This window comes from Canis aureus, chromosome 10 (genome assembly GCF_053574225.1).
Source record: "Canis aureus isolate CA01 chromosome 10, VMU_Caureus_v.1.0, whole genome shotgun sequence".
NCBI lineage: Eukaryota > Metazoa > Chordata > Mammalia > Carnivora > Canidae > Canis > Canis aureus.
The window spans coordinates 9,443,230-9,462,718 of NC_135620.1; the positions used below are offsets into that span (position 1 = coordinate 9,443,230).

General features: G+C 33.5%; 1 protein-coding gene across 4 annotated transcripts in view; it reads right to left on the reverse strand.

The window, feature by feature from the left end:
- The window catches only part of DTWD2 (DTW motif tRNA-uridine aminocarboxypropyltransferase 2), a 106,913-nt gene that overhangs the window by 8,003 nt on the left and 79,421 nt on the right, over positions 1 to 19,489 (reverse strand). For 3 of the 4 annotated variants that reach the window (XR_013387503.1, XM_077911302.1, XM_077911303.1), the window contains exon 5: positions 5,045 to 5,173. Coding sequence is in view for 3 of the 4 variants with exons in the window: in XM_077911302.1 (XP_077767428.1) it covers positions 5,045 to 5,173 (129 nt within the window). In the remaining variant the exon portion in view is untranslated. Of the gene's footprint in view, positions 1 to 533; positions 588 to 5,044; positions 5,174 to 19,489 lie in introns of all 4 variants that reach the window. The other variant, XM_077911304.1, reaches the window with a different exon arrangement.

Genomic DNA, 19,489 nt, shown 5'->3' on the forward strand with positions numbered 1-19,489 from the left:
TCATGACCTGAGCCAAAATCAAGAATCAGACTATCAATGGACTGAGCTACCCTCTTAATTCAGTTTCCGTCACAGACTGGTGCAAGCTTCTGCTGCCTGAGAACAATCAGACAATGGCAGCAACGGGTGAGAGGCTTATGAACTCTTGCACGTTGGTCCAGGGACCACATACAAGTTAAATATCTCAGTTTTGGTGCATTTGAAATAATTCTAACTACATATGTACCTGTCTAAAGCCAAATACCTACAGGACCAGTCATATAACATAACCACATCAACTGGGCAGACCCATATGATAACAAAGAATGGTGAAGCTTACAAAACAACTAGAACACATGCCTGACCCCAAGTTTTTCAAATTCAAAGATAAAAAAAAAACAAAAAAAAAACACAAAAAAACACCCTCTCACATGTTTAAAATATATTTTAAGTCAGATTCTTTCCCTGTTGTAAATCTTTCAAATAATAATAGTAAACTTGAGTAAGCAAACTTTTTTAGAAATGAAGGGAAAAGGGGCGCCTGGGTGGCTCACTCAGGTAAGCGTCTGCCTTCGGCTCAGGTCATGATCCCAGCACTTTTTTCTTGCCTGGAAAAGACGGTTAGAGGTGGGACAGCCATCTTGTGATTACAGTGCAATAAACGTAAAGATCAAAGTCAAATACATCCGATGATGGACAGAAAGACAAAAGAGATCCCCAGCCCTGGACTGGTCACCTCAGCATTTCTTACATGCAGGAGAAAAAGAAGCCAGTATATACATGATTCAAGCACTGCAGTAACAGCTCTGTTACATGCAACCAAATGTAATCCCTGACACACACCAAAGGAAAAGAGACAAATACTCTGAAAAGCTCTGCATGCCACTATTGTAGAAACCCCTTATATTTGCTATCATGATTTCTTTTAATGTCTTCATCTCATCAAATAAAAGAGGGAAAATGGAAATGACTATATAATTCTTTACAGAGTCAGCATAGACTGACTGGATCCTGAAACCTCATCCCTAGAAAACATATCTAGGACTATATACAGACTAAGACAACTGAAGGTTCTATCGCTATTCACCATGTTTATTAGATTCCTGAGGGATAGAACGCTAATATTCCTATTGTTAAGGGCCTCCAATGTTTACCTTCTGAAAATAAGATTCTATCATTTTTCTGAAGGAATTAAGAGAATGAGATTTGGAGAAAGTTCTGGATTGGATCCCCACTCCATCTCTGTGATAGTCAGTAGCGCTGTTCACAAATACACCAGTCCTCCATCTTTGAAGTTAGATAAGGCCATATAACTTTCTGTGGTTAGCGAAATATGGACATGAATACTGTGTGTTACCCCTGGGCAGAAGCTTTAAAAGAATGTATGATTCACAACTCCCCTTATGCCTTCCTTGATGAAAGGAGAATGACATATCTAGATGGTGCCTCCATCAGCCTGGCCCCTAAGTGACTGCGGCAAGCACAAGCCCCCTGGCAGTCCCAATGGACACAAAGTGTGACAGAGGCACACAGCTCGGTTGTGTGTTGTGTTATGCCATTCTGACTTTGGAGTGTTAAGTTACTGCAGCCAGATCTAGCCAACGCTGACTGGTATAATCATTACCAGCTATGTGTTCCCAGGTAAATCATACAACCTCTCCTTGTCATTTTATTAATCTGTAAAATGAGGAAACTGATGTCAAGCTTACAGGGTCATTATTAGGTTATAGTAAGTGGATGCATTTAATATGTTTAGCACAATACCTGATAATAAACAACAAGGCTTCTGTATGAACTAACAGATCTGAGGCAATGAGAAGCTATAGGAGAAATAGACTTGTTCAGAGGAACAAAGAAAATCCTCCACTTTCAAAACAAGTTCATTTCTAAAAGTTTATCTGAAGGGAAATCAGTGTTTTGTAAATCCTTCTGTCTGCATGTATAAAATGACAGTTCTCCAGGGATCCTTACTGACCAGCTACTATTGTTGAGCAGAGTTAAGGCACATAGACTATACACACAGCTTGACCCTGTTTAGCTATACAGGCTCATAAGGTAACTTAAGCAGAAAAAATTCCATTATAAAAAAGATTCCCAAGTTCAAGACTTCCAAGGTGTGAAAAGCCCTGGTAAATATTACAATAGGTGAATGTAAATTACCAACCTTCACTTCAGAATTTTGGTCAATGTATTGGCAAGAATCTGGGGGGAAGGGGGACCGGCAAGGAACAACACAGGGATTAATGCTTCTGGAGCTCCTGGTGTTTGGCAATTAACACACATTATTCTACAACAGTACTAAGAGGTAACTATTCTTGATACATTGTAGATAAATTAACAAGCACAAGAAGATTATGTGACTTGCTCAGGGGCAAAAAGTGATGATGATAAGTGATGGAGGTTTCATTCAAATCTGCTTCAAAGCTCACCCAGAGCTACTGTTAGTGTCTCAAAAACTGCTCAGGAATAAAGGACGAGGATGAAACAACAGACTAAGAAGGCTATTCCATGCCAAGTTCTTTATTTTGAGGAGCCCTACTTACCTTTATTCAGGTAAGAATATTCAGCAGAATAAAGCCAGCTGAAAAATTACTACTCTGCCCCATTGTCTTAATATTTCATTAGGAGGCCCCTAATTAAAGGTTACTGGGGGGAAAATATAGGTCACAGTCTTCCTCTCCATGAAAGGGAACACACCTATGTTCAGAACAGATGGTAACTGCATTTCTCAGAGGAATGAACTGATATATATATATTTTTTTTAATTGTAGCCAGATCTGAACAGGCTAAACTTGGGATTCCCCTACTGGGAAAGCTAATTTTTTATTTTTATTTTTTATTTTTTGCCAGCTGTAATAATAAGCAACTTGGGATGTTCCATTATGCATTTCTTCTGCTTGTGCTCCAGCCAAGAATCTTATCAGCACCTCCCAAATCACCCATCTGATTGTCAAACACCCTTTTTCCACTCCTGGCCACTGAAGTATGACTACTCCTGGTGATCAAAGCAAACAGAAAGAGAACTGCAGGACCTGGCTATCACTTTGGGATTTCATGTACAATTTGATCCACAGACAATAACAAAAGCTGAAGACAGGACGGATCCTGTCGCCATTCTGTATCTTGAACTTTGCTTGTTGTTAGATATTGTACTCAGAACTTAAGGTAAGCTTCCTGTTGTAACTGTACCTTAACTAATACCAGAATCATACATCTTATGAAACTAGGAAGGGAGGAGCAGTAGCAGCATTGGCAGTAGCAGTACAAAAATGATAAAAAAAAACCCTAGCCCTACTATATTACAACATTATTAAATCACTACCACTACCAATATTAAAGTTTCTATTTAGAATTGAAGTAAAGACCTAATTCCAATGTAGAAATAAGAGATATAAGTCCATAGGCAATTCTTTTCAGAACCCAAAAGGAGGAGAAGAAATAAAGTTTCAAATCCACAGCCAAAGAATATTACATATTTTCCTCAAGATTTGAACATTTAATGGGTCCTTGGTCTGATGTTGGCTGATCATAGAATTTTAAATCAACAAAATGGAAAATACAGAGACTGTACAGAAAGCGAGTTTAAATAATAGCACTCAGCTTCATCTTTAAGATACCTAAAAAGAGTACGTTATTTTTTTCAAGAATATATAAACAAAATGGAAAAACAAGTATAGGGGTATATAAAGTGCTATGTTGATGGCTAGGTACATGGGAGCAGGTGCTAAAGTTAGAGTGGAGGGAGAAAAGTTGAAAACACTCTCTGGTCATTTAGAAAAAGATGTATGGTTCCTCATGAAATTTTTTTCTTTCTCAAAGGAGAGAGAATAGCCAGAGAAATTGCCTAGACACAAAATAAAGTCTACTTACTTACACAGATACACACACACAAAAAGCCTACTCATGAAAGCCTACTTCTTTTCAAAAGAAGAAAAGCCTCCAACTCTGACATTTCCCATAGCTTAGGGTAGAGAAGAGGCAAAAGGCAATTCAAGACTTGCTCCTGGCATTCTTTAACTCTCCTTGCTCTGGACATCTTCTGTTCTTTTTCTTGGTAACTTATCCAGTTTCTCTGATCTGAGCTTTTATTCATTACTGAAATTTCCTTCATGGGTAAGGCACACTCTTGTAATAGTACCCATAGTGTATCATGAGAGAGAGAGAAAGAGAGAGACAGGGAGAGACAGAGGAGGCAGGAATGAGTACTCTGTATATGTGTGTATTGTATGTGTCAGAAAGAAGAGTCCTAAAACCCCATTTAGCTATGCTTATTATCCTCTGACTTTTCTTCTTGAGTTATATTTATCAAAAATCTTCAAAAAAAAAAAAATCTTCAGTGATTAAAAAAGTCTAACAATTTATCTTATTTTGCTATTCTTTTTTTTCTTTTGCCTTAACTGCAAAGTTTCCTACATGTTCCAAAAGATGGAGGTGTTGTTTGTGAGCTCGATGAACATTATTCTTTACTTATGATTATTAATTATATATGAAATCATCAGGCTTTTATGGAAATTAAATAAAATGATGATTGCAGGTTATAACCTTTTCATATTCTGCAGGTGTTTTTTTCTCAAAAAATTATCTTTCTTCTACTCTAACTAAGCAAGCAGTGAATAAGATAAACAGAAAGTTGGTACACCTTCTTAAATAAAAGCACCAATAGAAAAAAGAGTTGCTGTAAAATATTCTTTTAATTATAAAAGAAAAAAGTTGTGTCTAAGAAAACAAAATGCTAAAAGAAATATACAAAATAATTAAAGAAAAATCTAACCAAAAAACCCCTGTATTTAATGTTGTACTACTTAAAAGCAATTTAGCTTATTACAAATGCTGTTTGCACAGCTTAGAATGAATATTTAAATAATGCAATCTGGATGCTAAACTAACACAGAAAAATACCAGAGGGGGGAAAGAAGGTTATAAATGCACACAAATTTCTATCACAGATACATTCAATTTGACACCTGAGTTGCAAATCTCATAAATTACGCATTTCTAAATTTTCTAGATAAAATCTAACCAAAATGCTTACTTTCAAAAAATATATAACCTTCCAAAGACATACCTCTTGTATGTAATTATTTTTCTCCAAAATGGAAAGAGCAGCAGCTGCACATTCCAGTGTAGAAAGGCACCTATTAGTTGGTTGCGTCCGAATTACATACTGACTAGAAATGCTAGTTTTTAACTGCACCTGAAACCAAAAAACAGAATAACAGAATATAATTTTGTTTTAAATTTAAAATTATAAAGTCTATGTTTTAACTACTAGTTAATTTCCTTCCAAAATCACCAGTTTAGAAGTATTAAAGGCATTGGGAAGCTCAATGGCTCAGTTGGGTAAGCATCCAACTTTTGATTTCAGCTTAGGTCATGATCTCAGGGTCATGAGATCAGGCCCCACATCAGCTCCAAGCTCAGCAGGGAGTTTGCTTGAGATTCTTACTCTCCCTCTACTTCTGCACCACCCTCCCACCCCGCTCATGCTCTCTCTCTCTCAAATAAATAAATAAATCCTTTTTCAAAAAAAATATTAAACGTATCAGTATCTTTCATACATAATATCCTTTGGTTATTGTTATTGTTAAACAAAGAGGATACTTACACATATATCTGATATTGAAAATATATCCAAAATACATGCGAATTCTACAAATTGTAAGTAAAAAGACTAATAACGCCTTCCCAGTGGGCATAAGAATGAAAAGACACCTCACAAAAGAAAATATAAGAAAGGCAAATAGGTACATGTAAAAGTGCTCATATGACTTAATGAAAATTAAAATCACAATGAGATAACATTTCACACTTGCTAAAACAGTTAAAATCAAAAAGACTACCACCACCAAATGGAGAGAATATGGAACAAATGAAACCTTCATGCATTGTAGTGAAAGTGAAAATAATTAATCACTTGGAGAACTGACAGGTTTTTTTAATTTAATTTTATGGTTTAGTCTTCCATTATTTCTTAATATAAATTGACAGGTGTATGACTGTATGCACACGTGCACATACACACACGTTTAGCTGAGAGAGACCTGATGATTGACACAGAGTCTGACATAAGAAAGACAAAAAAAAATCAAATGTCAACATTCTGACCTTTTGATTCCTATTTTAATTAAATGAATCTCAAGTAATCTTACACTCATGAAACTAAATTCTTAGCCCACACTCTTTACAGAATCACATTTAAAGATTTGTGGGTAGATGAGAATTTCAGCTTTTACTCATAAAATATATAAGCATGTGGAATGAAGTAGTGGTGTCTATGTCTTAACACACAGCAACTTAATAAAATCAGGTGTTCTTTCTCCTTTTCTACCACCTCTGAAGTTACGTGAGTCTCTCATCCCTTCACAATGGAAACTTGTCCCTCAGTCCTCTTCTTCCCTTGTTACTTATGCAGTCTCCCCATGATGAGACATATGGTCCTTCTACTCTGAATGCATTTTGTTCCAAGAATTCTCTACAACTTGTATCCTCAAAAAGAGGAAGAGGGAGAGAAGAAGAGAAAGGGAGAAAAGCAAAGTTGGCATTGTAAAAGATTTACTGTAGAATGTATTTAGTTTTGGAAAGCATTCTTTACAGCATATTTAACTGATAATGTTTTAGAAATAATCATACATTAAAATCACTCTGCATTTCTACCAACTTAGTAAAACACGGAAAATAGATGCAGGGAGGGAAAGAGATGGAGACAAATGGTTACAGAAAGATGTATAATGATAAAAAGAAAGCCTATGATTACATAACTGTAAGAATAATTCATAATGTTGATTAACTGTAATTACTAACAGCTTTGATATGACTTCAGGTCAACTAGAAAACAGAGTACAGCCAGCTACTGCTTTCAGCACTCAAGTCTATAACTGGAGAATTTGATAATAAATCTCTGATTACAACAAAAACAACTTTGGGAAACATGCAAAGTTCATAATAAATTTTGCTTATTGGAACAAATTTGATTCTATTTCTTTTTTTTTAAGATTTATTTTATTTATTTGAGAGAGAGAGAGAGTGAGCAGGAGGCAGGGGCAGAGGAAGAAGGCGAGAGAATCTCAAACAGACTCTGCGCTGACTGCAGAGCCCCATGAAGGGCTCAATCTCACAACACTGAGATCTCAACATGAGCTGAAGCCAAGAGTCAAGGCTTAACCAATTGTGCCACCCAGGCACCCCTGGAACAAATTTGATTTTTAAAAAAGAAGTTTGTAAAAAATAAAATAAAATAATATTTTAAAAAATAAAAAAGAAGTTTGTTATTTCAGAGAAGAGTTTCACTTCTTACTGTGACCCACATGGCTATATAAAAACTCAGATTCTGAAATTTACCAAAGGTTAGAAGACTTCATAATGTCCTTCACAAATCATTTCTCCAGGACCAGATATATTTAAAAGTGTAAGTAACTAAGATCTGTCATACCATCAATATGCATGTTATTAGAGCGTGTTAATGTGATCTCACAGGGTCTATTATGCTTTTGTGCTATCTTACCTTCACCACTCTTGATTCAGTAGGTAAATGAGCAAAAACAAAAAGAAATACTGTTGATCCATCTTCTTGAGAAATCACAGGCATCATAATAAATAATGTCAGAAAGTGCCTTGTCTTAAAGAAAAATTCAAGAAAATCCAAGGCAAAAATAACCATTCCAATAAAAGAAAAAATTAATATCTGACTAAAGTATGAGAGTCTGTTGAAAGACCAGGATTATTATATCAAACCTGATAATAGCTAATCAATTAATCTTAATCAAGTTATTTCATTTCTCAGTTCTTTCTCACCTATAAAATTCTTATAGATGGACCTAATGGTGTTAAAACCTATCTTTTAGCAATCAATCCTAAGTTATATATAATATATAATATTAACTATAATTATATATCATAGTACAATTAATGTATCATATAATTATTATAATAGTGATATATAATTATTACATAGAAACTTAATTTCCAAATATGAAAAGCCATGCTGACTCAAAGAACACTTCAGTAATTTTGAACTTTTTGGAAGCTAGTTCTCTTTGGGTTTAAGTCGTTTGACTATTCTTGATGTAACTTCTTTAGGAACAGGAAAATCAGTGGTTGGTTTAGAATTCTACCAGTATGGATTGTGAGGCTATAATATAACTCCCATTTTAGAAACAGCCAACTCTTCCAATTCTTGTTTCTAGATTTAGCATCAGATCTTTTCCATTGATTCTCTGAATTGGCTAAAATTTGAATTCCTGGAAACTCTTTTGTTATAATGCCTTCCTTCCTTCTCTCCTATTAAATCTTAAATATATATTTAACACACAAGAATACCTAGTTAACAGTCTGAAACTGATCACCTTTAAAAAGGGCTTTTTCAAATGTTTCCTTCCTAGCAAAACTTTAGCTGTTTTTGTTAAGTGACGTGTCATTAAAAATCTGGATGACATAGCATGTACAGTAGTTTAGTAACAGCTTTTAGGGCCACAAAACAAGTAAATATGCAAGGCAATAACATGCCATGGCTTCCCTGCATAATATAATGTAAGCATTTTTTAAATAATTTACTATAATATAGTCAATTCATTTGTCAAACAAAATAAACTAAAAAAAGACCTCAAAATTAAAACTTTAATTCATACCTCCAGGCCTCACAAATGTTTTATCTTTATAATTTGATGGTGACTACTTGTTATCTGTACTAAGGCTATTTTAAGCCAAGTTTCATTACTAAATAAAATTACTGTGTTTCTCAATTATTAAGAATCACAAGACCTTCTAATCACTTGATCAGCCTCCTTCTTATAGGTTTCTAGGAAAAGCAATCTATTTTCCAGGCATCCTGAAACACTTCTTGTCTAGAATAGGCTGAAATAAACTCCCTTTTAGTAGTATCCTAAAGTCTTCACCACTGGAAGACACACATAAAAACCCTCCTTTCTTCAGCAGCCTTTCTTCTATGACCTTCCACAAGCAAGATTCATCATCTAAGCCTATGAGCAGACCTCTGAAAGAGAGGCACTAAATCTTTTCCCCTAGCCTTAATCTTTCAATCCCCTTCATTCCTTTCATTCCCTCAGTTTAATTCAACAATATGATCTAATAGTGGTAAGAGTCTAACTTTGGCATCAGACAGTTGCCAGTTCTAACAAAGACTTAGCCACTTATGTTCAAAGTTTCATGTACTTACTAGACGCTAAGTGCCCTACCAGATAATGTGCACATACTGTCACTTTTAATACTCACAAAGACCCTATGAAGTAAGTACTATTATGAGCTCCATTGTACTCAAGACAGAACAAAAGCACAGAAGGTGAAGTAACTAACTCAAGGTTCTAAAATCAGTCATGGTAGAGCAGACAAATGAATCTATAAAGTCTTATTCAAGAGCAGAACTCTATCACCAAGCTAATAATTAAAGGTTAGGCAAACTTCAAAACATGAAACAAATAAAAACAAAGCTAGTCTTCTGGAAAGCAAGACTGAGGCAACTCTCAAGAATTGTAGGGTTCTTCTGAACATGGTTTTAAAACAATGATATAGAAGGAAGGGTCTTCTTCTACACAGTATGAAAGTTACTCACAAACATCAGTATCCATGCCTTAATCCAGCACTGCCACACTCTGAAGCCTACAAAATTCTTTCGTAGAGATTTCAGGACTAATGTTGAAACACAGAAAATTTGATGAAAATAAAAGTGAAACAGGCATTAGTTATAGATAAAATGGTAATATTAGTGTTACTTCCTAAATACGTGATTGTTCAAGTTACTTTTCTTTTTTTTTTCTGAGTTGGCCTGAGAAATGTCATTTCATAACGGAACTTCTCTGGGAAAACCTATTTCCAAAAAAACCCCTCCACTTGTAGAATAGCTTTGGTTTAAAATTTATACATCAAAATGAGAAATAAGTTAGGTGTTAATTCTCCAAAATACAAAAACTTTCATGTTAAAATTGCAAATACACAATTGATAAGCCTGAAAATTAAGCACTTACAAATTTCAAATTTTAGCAACTCCAAATAATGATACAAAATTAAAATTCTACTAACTCACAAATTTAGCCAAATATCTTGATCACTGATTTATCTTGTTAAGAAAAACATCTAATCTGCCAGTTTGTCTTTCACAAAACTCCCAATTTAGCCATATCTGAAGTCAATGGAACTGTGGGTATGGAAATATATCCAGAAGCAAAGTACAAACACAAAAATTCATGGGATCAAAGAATTGAAGTAATCTTTCGATCTCCTTGTTCTTAGTCCTGATTATTCTTTAAAAATTCTGAATTTACAGAATTTTCCTAAAATTGAAAATAATACTGAAACATAATAATCTCTCATAATTCAATAAAACAAATATTTATTTGAATTTATAAGCTTCCTCTTTAAAGAATTAATGGAGGCATGAAAATAAAACTTCTTTAATATTATTGACAATAACTTTAGAGTAATGTTGGTAAATTAACAAAACTTTACACCACCAAACAATGTCGAAAAAGAATGTCACTATAGATTACAAGTCTCTGCATTACTTTCTGCTGTCCCGAATCCTAGTTTTTCCAACAACAGTTACTAAAGACAAGTCTCTGTTGAACAATGCTATAGAAACTAACTTATGTTATATCCACTGAAACTCAAAATGTCCAACCTAAATACACTTATAGATATGCACTCTTTCACATTAGGTTTATATCAGTTTATATCCTTTATCAAGAAACTTGAATTAGAAACTTATTCAGGATATGAGAAACTGACTTATGAACTAGTCTTATCTAAATAATAATCAATTTTATAATGTCTTGCTAGTCAAACATTTTTCACCAAAGATAAACCTCATTCAACAATTAGCAGTACTGTTTCAGAAGCCATAATGGCTTCATAAATGGCTATAGAAAAATGAATCATAAATTAGCCTAAGTGTGAAATAAAGCATATATTATACCATTGCTTCATCAGTTGGTTTGCCAGATAAGGCTTATTTTAAAATTCACTGTTAGGGACACCTGGGTGGCTCAGTGATTAGGTGTCTGCCTTTGGTTCAGGGTGTGATCCTGCAGTCCCAGAATCATATCCCACACTGGGCTCCCTGCATGGAGCCTGCTTCTCCTCTGCCTATGTCTCTTTCTCTCTCTCTCTGTCTCTCATGAATAAATAAATAAAATCTTTAAAAAAAATAAAATAAAATTCACTGAATTAAATTGTACATTTTATTTATTAAAAACTTTTGTTTCTTCTGTAACTTTGAATTAAAATAGTGTGTATGAATTGGGATGCATTCCGGAAGGAACAATAAACAACTAAAAGCATGAGATGGGAAGTTAGACACACCTAAATTTAAATCTACATAATAGTTGGGTAGCTTCCAACAAGTTTCTTGAATTCTCAGAGCCTAAAACGTTGACAACTTCAGAGGATGACTGCTTTGAGGAGCTAGTCTGAAGGGAGTGTTTAGCAATGCACGCCATACAGTAAGTGCTCAATACAGGCAAAGATGGTGAGGAAGGTGGTTGTACTGATGCTACTGTTGGGGATCAGGATGGTGGCGGTGGTAATTCACAATGCTTTCTTTCTTCATAATCTAATGAATAACTGTGAAGCTCTCAGATTTACTACAATACATCCAGATGAACAGCCTAACCAAGGGTGTGGAATGAGGTGGAATTTAGGACAGAGCCAGAAGTCAGCTTTTACATGATGGAAGAAGAAAAGCTATGGAACAGGAGAGAGAAGAAGAGAGAGGTTTTACTGAATACCAGGAGAAAAAAAAAAAAGGTCACTTCGCCAGGTGAATAAAATATTCCTAGAGTTAAAAGCCTGTGGAGGTTAAAAAAAAAAAGTAGAAATATTTTCACTCAAGATATTATTTATAGACAAGGAAAATACTAGGTTTTTATTCTTTTACCTTTGAAGTACGTGATCTGAGCATCATTAGAAAGTGCCATCATCATAAAATAATTAGATTTTATATCCGTATCTTTAGATATTTCTTTTTTTTTAGATATTTCTTGAAAACATCCCCATACAATACCATATAACAAAAAATAGACCAAGAATTTAAGTATTTTTGAAAGTCACTTTTAAAAGAAAAAAAATTTATTTCTTGCATGAACTTGCATGATAATATTACCTGGCAAATGTTTTCTACATATTTTCTCATCTTCCAATACTTCTTCATGTGTGTGACTTAATCTGTAATGTTTAATTGATTTTATGACAGTGCAGAGAGACATAAAAAAGAATTAATTAACAACAGGTTGCTATGTTCCTGTGAACAATAAAGAGTACAAGTTACCTTAATAGTAAGAAATTATGTGTTTCAGAGTATCAGAACTTCTAAGACTTGGGTGCATTTATACTAATTATTTGACTTTTTGTGTACAACTGAACCAAACATGTAGATTTATAAATATCTATATATCACTGTCTCAATTACAGTCTGTATTTTATAGAGCAAGATAGCAAAATCCTAAATAAAAGGAGACATACACTATGTTCACAGGATAAAAAGTACTGCATAGATGTTAATTCTCAAAATTTGACTTATGAATTAATGTAATCTCAGTAAAAATCTGAAGAGGGTTTTTTTGTGTGATTCATAAAGCTGATTCTGAAATTATATGTTAATGCTAAGGGGAAAAATGATAAAGTATTCTTGAAGAACACAGCAGAAAAACCTGCTCTACCAGTTAGACTTCATGTAAAGAAAGCAACATTGATAGACCGTGTGGAACTGGCAGAGAGACGTATAAACCAACAGAAAAGAATTTAAAGCATAGAAATATATTTTCACATAGGTGCACAAGTGATATATGATAGAGGTAGCACTCCAACGCAGTTTTATACAGGCATTTTCAGTGAATGGTGCTGAGACAATAAATGTGCAATAATCCAGGCAGCCATAAAGAGGAAAAAATGAAATTAGACCCATAGTTCACACCAAATACAAAAATCAATTACAGGTAGATTAAATACAAACATAAAAGATAAAACTGCAAACTTTTAGAAGGTAACATGAGAGAATATGAGAGAGGTAAGAATGAATGTTGTAACACAAAAAAACATTAACTGGAAAAAAAAAGGACTAAGAAATTCAACGACATTAAAATCTAAAATTCCATTTACCAAAACACAGTATAAAAAGAGTGAAAAGACAATATATTTGTAATTATACAATTCCCAAATGGCTCAGACCCAGAATACATAAAGAACTCCTAGAAACCAGTAAGAAAAAAGTCAAAAAGCTAAAAGAAAAATGGCTAAGAGATGTTAATACATAATTCAACAAAAAGAACATCTAAGTGGCTAATAAAAGTATTTTAAAAAGTGTTAAATCACATTAATAAACATAATAATTAAAACAAAATGAGAAGCTACTACACACTCATAAGATTGGCAAAAACTTTAGAACACTGGCCTTACCAAATGTTAGAGGAACAACAGCCATACATCACTGGTGGGCACGTAAACAGTTACAATCATTAAAAGCAATTTGGTTCAATCTAGTAAAACTGAAATTATGCTTAACCCATGACCTATCTATTTCATGTCTATGTATATACTGAAAGGAACTCTTGCATATGTACATCAAGCTATATATGCACAAGAAGATTCACAGAAGCACCTATCATAATAGCTCCAAGCTGAAAACAACCCCAATGTCTACCAATAACAGAATGCATAGTAACATATCCACATAATGAAAATGAGCAAAGTCCAAATATGTACATGACACAGATGAGTCTTAAAGATATGATACTGAAGAAAGACAATATACAAGAAAGCATCCATAGTACGGCTTGGTTTCCAAAAAGTTCAAAAATTAGGCAAAACTCTAACATTTAGGGCTACATATATTTACAAATAAAATAAGATAATTGCAATAAAGGTCAGGATACTGTTACCTCTGGAGGTATGAAAGGTGGTGAAGGAGGTAGGGACACATGGTAGAAAGGGGAACTAGGCCTTTTGGGGTGCCAACAACATTCTATTGCTTAAATGGTGGCTATATGAGCATAAAGTATCTCTTGACTGGAAACATGTTTTATACACACCTTAAAATAAAGCATGTTATTAAAAATTATCATGATAAGCATTAGCTCAATAAACACTCTTTTATTATTATTAGTGGTTTTCTCTGCTATACAAAACGCTAAAATCAAACCAGAAAACAGAGGACAGTTAGTTGCAATTAGCTGTGTGACCCTGGGTAGGTATACTTAGTCTTCAGGGTCTCACTTCCCTAATAAATAAAATAACTGACTTACACCTGTCTCTTAGATTCTTTCAAGTTCTAAAATTCTTAGATTCCCATTATCTCCCATCACTCAGGTGAACACTGTCAGGGCCCTGATTAAACCTCACATACCTTCTTATTCTTCACTGAACAAAGTAAAAAAAGTTGCACATGCAATATCAAACAGATACACATGCAAACATAATATTATTTCACTATTATTTAAAGAACAATAAACAGCCAAATTGTTACCCTAAACCCTACTTCCTGTCAGCATACCAGAGTGCTAGGGATATAAATAGCTGCTGAATGATAAGTAAAATTTTAAAACTCAAATATGTAACAATTATTCTGTTTGAGAGCTGAAAAGGTGCTAAATAGAAATACAATGTGTATCTATTGTGTAGTGTTGTGGAATTTAATTTTATTAAAACTACTATCGATTCAAGTGTCAAGTGTCGTCAACATGTTGAGATGTTACATGATGCCTATACTTGTCCTATTAATTATTTTCTCAGAGTATTTAAGAGAGCTAGTGAAATCCAAAAAATGAATCGGTATTTCTTAAATGTATCCATTCAAACACAATCTGGACACCATAAAGTCCTGTGTAATAGCCATTAATGATACAGGACATTCCCTTCAGCAAGATGGCATAATTCTGTCAACTTTGTAGTATGAAAAATATGTACATAAATGTTAGATACTAAGTTTGACAAATAAATTCATGAAGAACTCCCACCCTAAAAAATGGTGGAAAAACGACAACTACAAGGGAGAGTGAAAAGAATATGGGAAAAGAAAATGAACTGGAGAACTCTTATCAAATTATAGGGATTTCTCACTATTCAGTAAGAAAAAAATTCTGATTTCAAATCAAAACTGAATTTCCCACAGCTCGTCATTCATCTTTTCAAGCAATTTAAATGAAAATTCTATAGACAGTTAATCAAAACAGTGGCATGTTAATTCCACACATCTTTGTGAAAAGCATTAGTTACAATAAAAATATCACTATGATGATATGCAATACTTAACAAATTGTGGTTTACTGTTGTTTTCACCATCTGCTTAATGAAAGCTTCTTCTGTAGTTTAACTATTATCTTATTAAGATTCCCATCACTTCCTTCATTCATATAAAAGCTGTCTGTGTATATTTAATTTATTGGCAATATCTAGAACCCTAACTCCATCTATATTAATTAGTTCTTTTTCTACTAGACAAGGTCAACATTCTAAGCCAGAGACACACACAAAGTGTGTCACCGTTAGCAAGACTTCTATTTTTAAATAACTTTCTCTCCAATGACAGTACTCACTTCTTCCAAGTCACCATCATTTCCAGCCTGAATCTCTACAAATGCTGATCTGGACATCTTGCTTCCATTTTAGCCTTCTAGTAAATCATTCTCTATGTTGACAGCCAAGTAAGTGATTCTTTAAAAAACACACTGATCATGTTATTACTCCAATTAAAATCCTTAGCTGGGCACAAAGCAAAATCCTTCACATGGCCAATAAATCACCTATGTCAACACTACCCTCCCCTTTCTCTGTCACTGTATACCAGCCAGACCAGGTAAGGAAACTTCTTTACACTTTTCATTGCTCGGCTAACTACTACTTAAGCCTTCAGTTCTCAAATGCTAAAGAGGCCTTCATGAATCTCCCATTTCAATCAAACCCCCATTTTAAAGCACTCCTTATATTCCATTCACAGAATTTAATTTATAATTATATATCGATCTCAATTGCTATTTGTTTCCACCCAATGCAAAGCTCCATTAGGACATGGACTGTCTATTTTATATACCATTATATTCTAATGTCAAGAACAGTGCCCATGACAGTAGCTAGTGTTCAATAAATATTGACTAAATTAATGAACACTAATCATCATCATCAGAAAATAAACTACAGCTGTAAATTCAAACCCAGCAGTGAATACAGAAATTTAGGGAGGGTTGTGAGTTAACTAATGAAACAGATGTGGAAATAAGTGGAGAATAAGATCTATATATAGAGGTTAGGGATTTCTGTCTGATTCAAACTTATAAAGTCGATAAACAACTGCTTTAGACAATGATTAACTTTTACATAGAAAAGCTGGAATTGGGAAACATTATTAATCATAATTTATCTCTTTTGAGGGAATTTACTAAGTTTATAAGCAGGAAGAACCCACTAATAACACATAATTCCTACAAGAACGAAATCTAGCCAATTGTTCATACTATAGAAAAGAGGGATATACCTCCATTTAAGCTGAAACATCTATAGAAACACTTAGATTTTTTTAATTTTATTTAAATTCAATTTGCAACATATAACACCCAGAAAAGCACTTAGATTTTATGAACCAAATATGAACTGTGTTTAGTTAAAAACATGTAGTGCTTATCCAGTACTCTTCTAGAAATATTGAAAGGATCACTTTATTTTATTCTATGCAATTCTAACACCATTTTCTATAATGCAAAATCCAAATATTTTTAGCAATTTCTTTTGTGATAAAGGAAAAATTTAACCCAAGTAAACTCAGCATGTTATTGAAATCTACATCAAGAACATAAATAAATTATCTCTTCCAAACATTATGTTTTAATTCAAACTGACATTTTTAGAGCACTCATTTGGAGAAAAAAAATCTAAAGGGAATAAATGTCATGCAATTTTTTAAATTGTATAGTCACATAAGGAAAATAGATGTCAAAAAGCCTTTTCTATAACTATTATATTTGTCTAATCACATACATATGTACACACATTCACACATACTTATTCTACCATAAAAATGAAGATACCAAAAGCTTCTAAACTGTAACCCAAGAAGTATGTGTCAAATTGGTAACATGGAAAGCCAGTGTTTCATGAACAATTATATCAATCATATACTTCTAATACATTTAACATTCTTTACATATTAGAATTTTTTAACTACATTTTAAATTACCATAAAGACTGTTTTATGGCCAAAGAATTTACATTTTGTTCCTTTAAAATTATAATGTTTATATTCTTTACCCTGACTTTTTCAAAATAAAACATTTACATTTGGTTATAATTCTAAAAATGAAAGTGTCATGCAAACAGAGGATATTTGTTGCACAACCTACAAACTTTTACTTAGTGTGAATGGTTTTTGGAATTAATAGTATAACATATGAGTGAATACTAAAGTACTCTATCTATAACAATGTAGCATATATTAATAGTCTTTGACCTCAAAGGTCATCATTAGTTTCAAATTTAGTTATATGCTATACCTGTACCGAAAACACTAACCCAAATTTGGATGCATTAAAACTCTGATGAAATATAATGATGTTTATCTGATCATCTGAAAGGAAAATAAATATCAAGTCTAATGATTTTCAGTAACAAGTATCTTTAGTATTAAGTCTGACATCACAAGTTTTTAAAACTTTTTATTTAAATTCAATTAATTAACATATAATGTATTATTGGTTTCAGAAGTGACTCATCAGTCCTATATAACACCTGGTGCTCATCACATCACATGCCCTCCTTAATGTTCATTACAGTTTAATAGGATAGCATGTAACTCAAGGTTACCATCTTTATTAGCAACACATTAAAAAAATTTGCATTTGTGCTTACCTTCTATAATCATCAATATCTTTTCTATGTACAAAATATAACATGTTCATTATAAAAGACATACAAGACTTAGAAATGCATAATACATCACTCAGCATAATACCCTCCAGTTCCATCCACGTTGAAGCAAATGGTGGGTATTTGTCATTTCTAATAGCTGAGTAATATTCCGTGAGTGAAGTAAGTCAATCAGAGAAGGACAAACATTGTATGTTCTCATTCATTTGGGGAATATAAATAATAGTGAAAGGGAATATAAGGGAAGGGAGAAGAAGTGTGTGGGAAATATCAGAAAGGGAGACAGAACATGAAAGACTCCTAACTGGGAAACGAACTAGGGGTGGTGGAAGGGGAGGAGGGCAGAGGGTGGGGGTGAATGGGTGACGGGCACTTGACAGGATGAGCACTGGGTGTTATTCTGTAAGTTGGCAAATTGAACACCAATAAAAAATAAATTTATTATTAAAAAAAAAAGATGGATAATACAAAAAGTGAAAATACCCTTTAATTTCGCTACAGAGAGACAATGATCATTTACTATACAGTATTTATTCTTCTAATACCTTAATTTTAATATGTAATTATGAAATTTTTAATAGCTAAAAAGAAAATACATAACATTGAGTTATGAAAGTATAAGACTAAAATGAACATCCCTGAATCTTCTAAACTCTTTAAGAAACAGAATATAACCAGGATCATTGACATTCCCAGGACACTCCTCTCAGTATCTTCCACACACTCACCAAAATATAGACAGACAGAATGATGGACAGAGAGATAAACAGAAAGATCCATACCTCCAACTTCACTTAAGAATGTTCACAGTAAAAGAGCAATTCTCCTAATCAACTTGACCTTCTCTGAGATAACCAGAGAAATTTTTTATGATGCTAAATTTTTTATGATTCTCTTACTTTCAGGTATCCTAAAAAAGACACTGCTTAACTTTGTCGAACTTCAAGTTTTATAGAAAACATAATTTTTCTTCTATGATTTGTCATTTTAAAAATATTATAATTCAGGGATTCATCCATATTGATTCCTATAGCTGCAGTTCTTTCATTTCTGAGAGCGTCTCTGTTTGCAAATCTGTCACAATTTTATGAGTTATTTAAAGTTATATGCTCTCATAAACAAAATAATAAAAATCCATGTGTCCTAGTATAGAAGCTTCCCCAGAGTACATACATAGGAGTAGAACTGATAGCAAAGTGTTGGGTTATACTTTCTGCATGAGACAATGACAAATGGGCTACAAAACAGTTCTATTTTATATATGCTTCAGCAGGGAATACAAGTTCAATTTGTTCCATATCATCGCCAATATTTGATCTTACTAGATTTTTTGAAATGTGTGCCAATCTAGTGGGTATAAAATGGTTTCTCATTTCATTGTGAGTATTTTGTGTTTTTTCTTTCTTCAACTTCATGCATCAGTTTAAAAAGCTTCCCTATAGGGACAACTGGGTGGCTCAGCAGTTGACCATCTGCCTTCGGCTCAGGTCGTGATCCCAGTGTCCTGGGATCAAGTCCCACATCGGGCTCCCCACAGGGAGTTTGCTTCTCCCTCTGCCTATGTCTCTGCCTCTTTCTCCATGTCTCTCATGAATAAACAAAATCTTTAAAAAATAAAAGATATAAAAATTTCCCCTATAGCCTTTACCTTCAC